This window comes from Balaenoptera musculus, chromosome 4 (genome assembly GCF_009873245.2).
Source record: "Balaenoptera musculus isolate JJ_BM4_2016_0621 chromosome 4, mBalMus1.pri.v3, whole genome shotgun sequence".
NCBI classification, from domain to species: domain Eukaryota; kingdom Metazoa; phylum Chordata; class Mammalia; order Artiodactyla; family Balaenopteridae; genus Balaenoptera; species Balaenoptera musculus.
This window is the reverse complement of record NC_045788.1, coordinates 77460511-77472455: the sequence shown is the minus strand read 5'-3', so window position 1 is coordinate 77472455 and position 11945 is coordinate 77460511. Positions and strand designations below refer to the sequence as shown.

General features: G+C 38.0%; 1 protein-coding gene and 1 pseudogene across 8 annotated transcripts in view; both read right to left on the bottom strand.

The window, feature by feature from the left end:
• Positions 1-1356: 1356 nt before the first annotated feature.
• The window catches only part of IQCB1 (IQ motif containing B1), a 48731-nt gene continuing 38142 nt past the window's right edge, over positions 1357-11945 (bottom strand). For 2 of the 8 annotated variants that reach the window (XM_036849625.1, XM_036849626.1), the window contains exons 8-10: positions 4886-5017; positions 3252-3408; positions 1358-2415 (exon numbers count right to left, since the gene is read on the bottom strand). In XM_036849625.1, the coding sequence (XP_036705520.1) occupies positions 2186-2415; positions 3252-3408; positions 4886-5017 (519 nt within the window). In that variant the 3' untranslated portion in view covers positions 1358-2185. Of the gene's footprint in view, positions 2416-3251; positions 3409-4885; positions 5018-11945 lie in introns of all 8 variants that reach the window. The other 6 variants (XM_036849623.1, XM_036849627.1, XM_036849621.1 and 3 more) reach the window with 4 other exon arrangements.
• Positions 7941-10887, bottom strand: LOC118893943 (annotated as a pseudogene).

The window sequence follows — 11945 nt, the reverse complement described above, 5'->3', positions numbered from 1 at the left end:
TACCCCACACGCCCAACACACAGACAGCTAGGTTTTGTTTCTGTTCCTTCCTTAAGCGCAATGGAATTTTCTCTGAGCCTTGGAGGTAACAGGGCTTGCTGCCCCTGCTCTAGCAGCTTAAGACTTTTAAGAGAAGGGTTTGGGAAAGCAGGTGAGTCTTTGGGCATGTCACCCAATAGCAGCCTATCACTTCACGTTTGCCTATGCCACTAAAGGCATCTCTTCAGGTCTGCCCTGCTCCCAAACTTTCTTGTTTGTGTTTGGTAGAGGTCTAACTTCTGCTTCGGAAGGTCCTAGATATTCTAAACTGAATGGTACCCACACTTGGCCTTTAAGAATGTTTTTTTGTTTGTTTTGCTTTTAAAACATGTATTTATTTATTTGGTTGCACCAGGTCTTAGTTGTGGCAGGCAGGCTCCTTAGTTGTGGCTAGCCAGCTCCTTAGTTGCAGCACGTGGGCTCCTTAGTTGTGGCATGCAAGCTCTTAGTTGCAGCATGCATGTGGGATAAAGTTCCCTGACCAGGGATCAAACCCGGGCCCCCTGCACTGGAAGCGCAGCCTTATCCACTGCACCACCTAGGACTCCTAAGAATTTGTTAACATTTTAGTTGATTTCTTCCTATCCAGCCACCTTTGTCTCTTGTGCTCTACTAAAGATGAAATGGGGGACTTCCCTTGTGGTGCGGTGGTTAAAAATCCGCCTGCCAATGAAGGGGACATGGGTTCGAGCCCTGGTCCTGGAAGATCCCACATACGGTGGAGCAACAAAGCCCATGCGCCACAACTGCTGAGCCCGCATGCCACAACTACTGAAGCCCGTGCACCTACAGCCCATGCTCCACAACAAGAGAAGCCACCGAAATGAGAAGCCCATACACCGCAACGAAGAGTAGCCCCCGCTCGCCGCAACTAGAGAAAGCCCACGTGGAGCAATGAAGACCCAATACAGCCAAAAATAAAAAAAAAAAAAAAAAAAGATGAAATGGTTTATTTCACAGATACTGAGTCCCATCAATTTACTTGGTTATCTTGAGGCCTCAACTATCTGATAAGCTCAAGAAAAATGATTTTTATAGATTACCTGGCATTTTTTTTGTTAAGATGGAAGAAACATTCTCGTGGAGTTTTTACCTTCTAAGTGAAATCAGAACTCTCATCTGCTTATTCTTACAAATGAATTTTATTCATTTTCAATTATGAATAAAAATTACATTAGAATCTTGACTAGAATTTTACTAAACTAACTTTGGTGGGATGAACAACATTATAGTATTTGGTCTTCCCATCCGGAAATACTGGTTTTCCTACTCATTTATAGAAAAAGCACACTCCAGGTTCCTTATGATATGGAGTCAATAATTTAATTGATTTTAACTTAAATTCCATATTATCACAAACACAAATAGAGGTGGCTTCTGGTATTAAAACACAGTTAAAGATAAACAGGAAAATCAGAAATTATTAGATTGGAACCAAATAATCATGTAGGTATTGAGAATCATAACAGAAAGTAAGCATTGTTTTAGCTCTGAGATTCCTAACAGACAAATCAAAACGCAAATAGTGGGTTATATAGTTCTCTTAGTTTAATAGAAAGAATGCAGTTTTATCAGGAGAAATTTTTCTTGCACTGAATCCTAGGAGGACTTTTTAATGTAATTCCTTTTAGAAATAACAAGATAGAAATTGAGTTCAAACACTGTTTGGTAGAAAATAGTCAAATGTCTTTCAAATGACCACTTCTTTTCCTCACCGTAATAAATGCCAAGAGCACATTTCCTATATTAATAGAAAAATCAATAAATGTGAAAAGCTGAAGTAACCCTGACAAGTTTTTCAGAACAATTGTTTAAAATATTTATTTAGAAAACACCTTTAGTTGGAAAACAGCAGAAACAAAAATAGAAATATCACATTTCATATATGCAATAGAATACAATGCTGAGTTTAGTTCCATAATAAAAGCCATACCAATTATTATGTGTGGCCAAGGATGGAAGTATGGAAAAAGAAAAAGAACTGAAATCGAGGTAGAAGATAACTCTGCTTACTGCCTTCAAGTCTTGTTTGGAGAGGAACCTCTGGAAAATCATGAGTTAGGATAACGCTAGTCTACTAGCATGTCAGAGGCAGAACCAATATAATCTCTTGAAATATAATTTGTCATTCCTCCAGGTAACTCCCTTAAGGGGGTTTGGTTCCACCAATGAATAAAGTTCCTAATTCTATACTAAGTTCATCCTTTGGGATATCAATCTCATCTCTTGCTTCTTCCCCAAGCTTCTTCCACCAGGGTGCTTGTATATGCTTCAGGGTGTTAAGATGGGCCTGCTTGGCCTTGGCTGCCACAGGCCTGGATCTGCTTAGGAAGAGCTCAGGTTCTTTTCCTTCTGCCTCCTTCAGACTTGGTGCTTCTGTGGTAAACAGAAAATAAAAAGGTGAGTGGAAGAGTTCTGTACCAAACAAATAGGAACTTGGAAACTACAGAGTTGGAACTCTGCAATAGCAGGCAAAAACAAGGTTCCAACTCTGAGTCTATTATTATTGTCAGGTGTAGATGGCATGTGACTATTCACAAGTTGTAGCCCACGCTTCCATGTTTAAAGGGAAAGAATAAAAGAAAGAGGTAGATTTTTTTAGATGGTTTATTTAAAAGAGCAGGAACTTTTAATAGCAGAATCTTTACAGATGAGAGGCTCAGTTCCAGCCACCTATCCATTCAAAAACACAAAATTTGCAAGTAATGGCACTAAAGAGAGGACCCTGGCCCTTTTTGCCCCACAAATACTAAAAGTGTTTCAGAGGCCATCTGAAACACTGGCTTCATGGATGGGATCTCTCATTAAATGCACCAGTGGTTGTGAGAAGCAGATGAATTAATTTTTGTGAAAACACTTCATTAAAGTGCCACCATAACCACTCTCATCATCTACTTTTAAAATATGTTCAAAAAGCTTTTCATACTATATAATAGAATCTGGCTAGTAGGGCTCAGCATCTTTATAATTAATAACTTTTCTAAGTTGACACATATCAATGATTGCAAGGCTGAGGGAAGCAGTCAAGAAGGTTATGGGGTCTGCATCATTTGAAATCATTGTGTGCTGATATGATCTAGAAGGAGAAATTTCTGAGGATAGGAGATGGGCTAATAGACCACTAAATGGTGTTTTCCTTCTGAAGATCTAGATGTCACAAAATCTTACATAGGCTGTTCCTTTTAGGAAGCAAAAATGGAGTGAGCACATACTCATCAACTGTTCAATGTTGGTGTTGATCCGAGCCGTCAGTGCCTCCCTGTGCTGTTGGGCTCTCTCTTCTAGAGCCCTGCCCATGAAGTAGTGTTGCAGTCGTTCTTGTGCTTGGGAATGGAGCTCCCTGTTGATCACACCTGATACCTCAGAGCCCTGGGAACAAAGGACAAAAAAATTGTCACATGAAGGACACATATATCAAAGTTATGTTTCACTTAACCACTTAGTAGAGGTTCTAAAATGCTTAGCTGTCTCTCATCAATTGAATGTTATGGTTGATATCTACCTTGTACTCTTGAGCAAGCATTAAATAGCCTCTTAAAAGCAGCTTTAAATGAAAATGCAGGTGGGCCAGATTCTTTTTGGTATGCTCCTATACCTCACTTCCTCACATAGTATGGTATTCTGGGAGAAGAGATAAGATTGAGGAATCAGTGAAAATTACAAATGGTTTGGTAAAGATACTGGCCTGGAAGAGGAGTAACAAGACCAATCCTTTTGTTCTAGCCCCACCTGGTAAGACTACCTAACTTCTTGTCCTATCCCCACTCCCAAACTTATCTAAGCCATAATGTTATAACGCCTTCTAATTTCACAGAACAAGGGACAAAATCATTCAAAGGACCATATTCTTTTGGCTAGTCAGCTACTTTAAAAGGAACTTACCTAATTAGTTTGGACAAGGATGAAATAATCTCAACATTGAAGCTGATAGAGCTTGACACTCCAGCTTTCTCAAATATTCCAGTTCATGGATCTTGGATACAGCCCTACTCCAGCTAACACCTTACTTTTCAGCCACAGAGTAACAGCTGTATTAGAGTATGGCTAAAGCAGCACTTCTTTTTTAAACAGGAGAATGCATCACAATCACACACAGTGCATTAAAAAAAAATAGAGATCAAAGACCTAAACAGAAGGACTAAAACTATAAAACCCTTAGAAGAAAAGACAGAGGAGAAGCTTCATGATATTAGATTTGGCAATGATTTCTTAAATATGACACTGAAGGCACAGACAACAAAAGAAAAACCAGACAAACTATACTTCATTAAAATGAAAAAGTTTTGTGTATCAAAGGACACTATCAACAGTAAAAAGGCAGCCCACAGAATGGAAGAAAATGTTTGTAAATCATACATCTGATATGGGATTAATATCCAGAATATACAGAGAACTCCTAAAACTCAACAACACAAAAACAAACGACCTGATTAAAAAATGGGCAAAGGACTTGAATTGAAATTTCTCCAAAAAAGATATACAAATAGCCAATAAACACATGAAAAGATGTTCAAAATCACTAATTATTAGAGAATGCAAATCGAAATCACAATACTTCACATTCTTTAGGATGTGAAAATAATAAATGTTGGTGAGGATGTGAAGAAGTCTTGCTGATGCAGTATGGAAAACCACTAATTTGAAGTGAAGTCTCCTTTACTATTGACTTTACCTCTACGGTCCACGTAATTATAAGAAGACGCCAAATCCATTGACTATGGTAAAGCAACTGCATTACCTTATGCCAACAATAAATGTACATATACAGCTGAGACACTTATTTGTTGGTGAATATCACCCACTGCAATAATGTAACACTGGTACCATGGCACAAAAGCCTACATACTGGATGTCTTCTGATATAGTCATCTACTTGTTGCTTCAGTTCAACTCTGCATGCATCAGTGAGTTCTCTGAGTCCTTGCCAAGGAGCAAATAATTTCTTTTTCTTACGGCACTTTGCTAGGAATTTAAGAGCCTGGGACAAAAAAAAAAAAAAGATTTGTGATTTTTTCTTCCCTAACAGAACTATTTTCTTCCTGTAAAAACATATAGTGACAACAGTTGTTAACTCTTTTGTGTATGGGGAGAAAGATAGGATTGTGACTGGGGTGACAGAGGACAATAACTTTATTGTTATATTCTTCTGTAGTGTTTTAATATTTTACAAGGATATATTCATGTATTATTTGTACAGAAGGCAATAAAGAGAAAAAAATAGGAAATCAGCTTTGGGTTCTAGTCTTAATTCTAGTCCCTTATAAAACTGTTTGATTTTGGGCAAGTCATTCAATCTCTATAGGACAGGTTCTATGTCTACAGAAAACAGGAATCCCAATTGTACTTAGCCAAAGGATTGTAAAGATCAAGGAGAAGGTATACAAGAAAAAGCTTGGTAAATGAATGTGCTTTCTCCTGTCCTTCAGAATGAATTCCTGATAAGAAATCTTGTAACAGGCAAGATGTGGAGACACATTTGAAATTATTCTGCCCAATTTTTTTTTTCACTCTTCTCCCTTCTTTGTAGTTTTCATTTTCATCAAAGTTATATGTTCACATTGCTTAAGGCAAGGGTTGGCAAATTATGGCCCACAGGTCAATCCAGCCTGCTGCCTGTTTTTGAACAGCTGAAAAATGGTTTTTTACATTTTATATGATTACAAAGTTCAAAAGGAAAAGAATTATTTCATGACATGTGAAAATTATGTGAAATTCAAAATTCAGTGTCTACAAATGTTTATTGAAACAAGAGTCATGCTCATTTGTTTACATACTGTCCACAGCTTCCTTTGGGCTACAACTGTAGAGTTGAATAGTTCCAAGAAACCGTATGACCTGCAAAACCTAAAATATTTTACTATTTGATGCTTTCCAAAAAGTTTGTTGATATAACTATTGTTTAAAGTGTCAGTTTTAGAAGAAATGTTAAAAACCTCTCCCCCAAAGACAGCAACTTTAGTTCTTTCAGGTTTTTCTTCTGATGTTTATCTCCATCTACATTTTTGTGATTTTCTTCAGTGATAGGTATTATCTATTGACTTTCTCGTATGAAAGGTAAGGACTTAGCTCTCTTTCACACATACTTTCCACATCTCCAAATAGCCAATATTATTAAATCATAATTTTAGTTAATGTTAATGTTCAGTGTTTACATTATTATGACTACATAAAGGCTATTCATTTTTCAACCATGTAGTGATGATTACTTTTTCTTCCTTGCATATTTTTATTTTCACTGGAATTAATAACTCTATTATTTTCCTGTGCTTATTTTTCTATATATTTATCACTGATTACATATCACAATTTCTGCCCTAACTGTTCATACATTAGAACACATCAGGCAATCTATCAAATTAATTTTCTTAGATACACATATTCTGGAGCTTTCTGACTTGTCCCAATCTGGATAGATTATTCCCTATGCTTGGTGCATAGCTGTCATCCCAAGATCCCCCACTCCCCATCATCTTGGTGACTCTTTTCATCTTTCCTTTGTGTTTCCTGGATTCCATGTTGTCCTTTCTTGGGTTATTCCTTTGTTTCAGAGACTTTGTGATGCATAAAAATGTCTTTAGTCTATCTTTACCTTTAATTGATGGTTTGGTAGGATGTAGAATTCTAGTTGGAAATCACTTTCCCTCAAACATTTGACAGCCTTACTCCAATATCTTTTAGCTTCCAATGATGCTGTTGAGGAGTACTTTTCGCCCCAGTGTATTTCACAATAATGTGAAATAGATGTGAGTGTATTTTTGTCATTGTACTGGACATTCAGTGTTTTTAATCTAAACCACATGATATTCAATTCTGAGAAATCTTAAATTATTTGATTTCTTCTCCTCCAGGTTATTTTTTTTTTCCTTTGTTTCAAATGTTTGACCTCCTAGACTGGTTCTGTTTTCTTTTTGCCCTGCTCTCTAGATTTCCCAAACCTTTTTTTCTAGCCCTTTTATTATGTCTTTTTTTTTTTCTTTCAAATTTTATTCCATTTGTTCCCTGTTATCCAGCATCTTGGTTTTTGTTTCATGTTTTATTTTCTTTTAGCTCTCAGAGAAAATAATACATTTTAAAAGTTTTCTTATCCCTGCAGTATCTCTATTTCCACCAAGTAGTTTTATTCTATTTGTTTCGGCCTTAGCTTCCTGCAGACGTCCAGTGATACTTTCAGCTGATATTTAAGAGTGGGCACTAAAAAGCTGTTTAGAAATGCTGAGCAGATGGGTAGGGTTTATCTATTCTGTACTTCTTTATAGGGCTACTGAACTGGGCTGTTTCATTGGAGTACCTCATTGTGAGTACATGTATAACTATTCCCTTGGGCTGTTAGATTTCCTAAAGAAAATGTTTTCAACCTACTGTTTACAGGATACAAGCCTGGCTGACAGCACTGAGAGCTGACAAGAAAAAAGGGCTTGGAGGTTTTCACATTCAGTATAAAGATTTCCTTAATACCCCTGTTTTTACTATAGTACTTGAGCCTTCAACTGCGCTTACATTCTCCTATTGAGAGATTTTTCTCCTTTTCTTCTATTCTTCCCTTTTTTTGATTTTTCTTCCTTCCTTCTCCTTCTATCTTTCCTCTACTTCCTGCTTTTAGTATGAAGCCAGGCTTATGATGCTACTCTGGGAACTCAGAGTAAAGTTTCCAGAACAGAGGAATTTTTGCCCTTAGATCAGAAAAGTCCACCTTGGCATCTCTGTCTCTTTTCCTCATTCTTTGTCATTTTAGGACTCTCTGAAATTGTATTTATCTCCCAATGTTTATTTTTTCAACTGGTTTGTTTCAGTAAGTGCTTTTGTGGTTGGTCTTTAATAGATATGTATATTTGATACTGTTCTGCTATAATCAAGTAGCAAGAATTAGCTATCATTCTGGCTCTAGAGAGCAGACGCCAGCAAACATCACCTTCCTTCTGAGCTGCTGCTTCTTTTTTTTGTTTTTTTAAAGAAGGAACAATTAGGTTTATTTGCTTGTGCCAGGAAATATCTCACATACATTGCTATAAAAACCATGTTTATCACTTTAGTGTGGAATTCTTTAGAAGCATTGGCAAAGTCAGCTTTGGAAACTGGATGCACTGAACTGGTGGATGCCACAAATGGAAAATTCTAGAAGGCAGCCAGACCTGCCCTTGTGCTTGTCACTAGTTTCCAGTCTTTGATTTCCAGGATTTGGCTCTTTCAAAGCCATTTTTCACATTTCTGAAATCAAGAAAGGCCTGAGAAATCTCTTCATTTGTGTGCATCAAAAATGAACCTAGAGTAAAAAGAGACATTCAAAAAGTTCTGGGTGACGAGAATATTTTCTTCTACAACTAAAATGGTGCATATTTCTGTAGTTCTTAATTTGAAACAAACTCAGGCATATCTGAATAGCAAACGGTTATTTTCCCAGCATCAGATCCTCGAGGACTGTAAAACAGGTTTTTAGGATTGTGTATGATTATAAAGACCAAACTTCAGATAAACATATGCAATTAGATCTCACTCATCCATTGCAGGCTGTCATCAGCAATGGCAATCTCTTTATTCAAAACATTCTTAGGTTTGGTTCTATCATGACCATTTTTGTAGTTTTAGTTCTTTTTACCTTTTTTATTTTTTTAAATTGAGGTATAATTGACATACAATATTATATTAGTTTCAGGTGTCCAACATAATGGTTCGATATTTGTATATATTGGGAAATGATTGTCCCAAAAGTCTAGTTAACATCTGTCACCATACATAGAGAATTTTTTTTTTTCCTTGTGATGAGAACTTTAAAGATTTACTGTAGTTGTCAGTTAAATAGCATTGGCTTATGTCAAGAACTGAACTGATCTGATAAAAAAAAAATTGGCAAATCTTGTCATAGTTTTGGTGTCTCTGCAGTATATGAGGCTGTGTCCTTACATGAGGGGTCTAAGTCATTTTTAAAAACTAGTAGCACCTTGCTGACAATAACAGAAGATTACAAAAATTTCAAGTCAAGAAAGAATCACATTTTGGATTCTTTAGGGGTCAGCACACTTTTCCATGTTGAACAACTGTTTCTCTCTCTTTTTTAAAATTTACTTATTTAATTTATTTATTTTTGGCTGCGTTGGGTCTTCTTTATTGCTGCGCACAGGCTTTCTCTAGTTGCGGTGCACAGGCTTCTCATTGCGGTGGCTTCTCTTGTTGCAAAGCACGGGCTCTAGACACGCGGGCTTCAGTAGTTGTGGCTCGTGGGCTCTACAGCGCAGGCTCAGTAGTTGTGGCGCAAGGGCTTTGTTGCTGCACGGCATGTGGGATCTTCCCGGACCAGGGATCAAACCCATGTCCCCTGCCTTGGCAGGTGGATTCTTAACCACTCGCTACCAGGGAAGTCCCAACAACTGGTTCTCTTAATGGCTCCCCAGGAATTAGGACAAAGTGGCTTCTCTCAGGATCCTTGTTCTCCACCTGGACACTGTCACCTTCCGCCAGCACAGCTGTGTGATGAGGTTCTATCTTTTGTTGTGTGTTATCAGGTCCAATATGCACGTTTCCAGATATGGTATAAATGAAGCTTGATCACCCTTTAGGAACAGGCTGGGAATGCTTTGCTCCTTGGTCCAATCTGAAGTCCAAATATAAAGTTGGTGTGTAAGTGTAAATCTTGGACTTGATTCCCAGGGCTTCTCCAGAAATGACAGCAATGGTAACACCATCCTTACGGGTTTAGGGATTTCGCTGCTTTTCACTTCCTGGTACCAAGGCTCCACCATCTTCTGTGAGCTCCTCAAACTAACCCACAGCTGTAGGCCATGGACTGACTCCTCCGAGCAAGGCATCTCCGCGTGCACAATGCCCCAGCCCATGGTCATCCACTGCAGGTCTCCTGTGTTCAACTGACCAGCATGTCCACAGAAGTCTTCGCTGGCCATGCTAACCCCCTTCCAGGAGGTAATACACTGTTTCAAAACCTCAGTGTGGGTGATCAGGAAATCCACCTGGTCTACCACCTTTAAATTCATCAAACAGTAAAAATGGATCCAGATTTTTAAACTAAGGTCAGCCAATGCTTCTGCGGACCCATGCTCCAACCCTTTCCGACTGCTCCCAGCTAAGCACTAAGAGGGTAACCTTGCAGGATGCCATATAAAGGCTAAAATGAGAGCATGCTGAAGCTTAGCAGATTGCAGTGCTCTGCAGAAAGAAAAGTCATTTGCCACTTGCACCAAATTGCAGAGGACCATTTAAGCATCTCTGACCATCTCCCTTGGAGACTCCCCTGGGAGTCTAAAGCTGGCCGGGGAGGGTGGGGTCCTGCTAACTGATCGACGGCACCGGCCCCGCCTGGCCCCATGGGTACCCGGTACTCCAGCGTGCTTGGGGGCCCCTTCTGAGCTTTTTAAGAGATGAAAAAGCAAGAAAAGAAAATCCTGGAACATTAAAAAGGAAAAGACAGCTAATTCTTCAAATTTAATTCTAATACTATACCACTACAGAGAACTCCAACTTGTTTACGTAAGGATGTGTAATTTGAAATTAGCAGGTTTACATAAGGTTTTCTTGATTTTTATCTGTCTGAGAAACAATGCCTCTCTTTTAGGCAAAGTGAGGGACAGAAGGCAAACAACAGTTCTGGCCTTTGTCTGCCAAGGACACTAATAACCAGTTCCTCCTGAGGGATAAGTTCAATGAAATGATATTCCAACTTCCTTCTGCGAAATTGAAAATTATTTCCTTTTCTTTGTTATCAAGGTCATCTGCAGTGCTAATAGAAATATAAAGTGAGTCAAATATGTAATTTTAAATTTTCTGGGAGGCAGAATAAAAAGGTAAAAACAGGTGAAATTAATATTTTGCATGTACTGAGTTACATAAGCATAACTCAATATATGTAAAATAGTAGCATTTCCACATGTAATTAAGACTCCATGCTTCCACTGCACCACTGCAGGGGACACAGATTCCATTCCTGGTGGGGGAACTAAGATCCTGCATGCTGCCACGGAGCCCAGCCAAAAAAAAAAAAAAAAGACGGTAGCCATGAGGTAAAGGTATTAGAAAGGACCCAAGGCACTGATATCCACGGGTCCATGGGTTAATCCTTAGATGGCATTGCTTAGCAGAGGGTAAACAGCAGATGTGGGTGTGATTCAGTGATGGTGCAGGACTGTTTGTTGCACACATGGCCTAAAATCCCCAAGAGAGCCTGAGAAAGATGGAGGCGGCAGACATCTCTTCTTATTTCCCTAGTATTTATTTTTTAAGCGGTTTAAAAAATCTTTGTAAAAGCTTAATCAGAGAAATCAATAAGGAGACTGTTCAAAATCTATCACTGTGAAAAACTGAAATTGACCTAAAGTTTAACAATAAGGGATTATAAAACTAAATGCTACATGATCTGAAATCCTAATATGAACGTTAACTATGTATAATAACTAGATATTAGGAAAACTGGTCATTAAGTGAAATAGACAGCCTTGTACTATGTTTTTCCAAGGCAATAAAATATTACTATGCTCCAGATAAATCCCAGGAAGATCATCATTTAAGAACACGATTCTATAATTCAAGAATTATAATGATCTAATTATACCTAATGTATTACCTGCACATTAAAAAACATCTAATATGATACGCTGCTCCTACGTAGGACTTTACAATTGACAAAATACTTTCCCATAAATTAGGTCATCTGATCCACATAACAACTGAGTGAAAAAGATAGGGTAGACATTCATTCATACATCAAGCACATTCAGGAAGCTGACAATAAATAAGACTTAGTTCCTTACCCTTGAGATTCTCATTGCTCAAGTAAGAAAGAAAAAAATTAACAAATAACACTGCATTTTGGTAAATGATGTACAAGCGTCTATGGAAATACTAAGGACTGAATGTCTAAATCATTTTGGCCAGTGATAAGGATGTTCTCATTTTAAGAAACT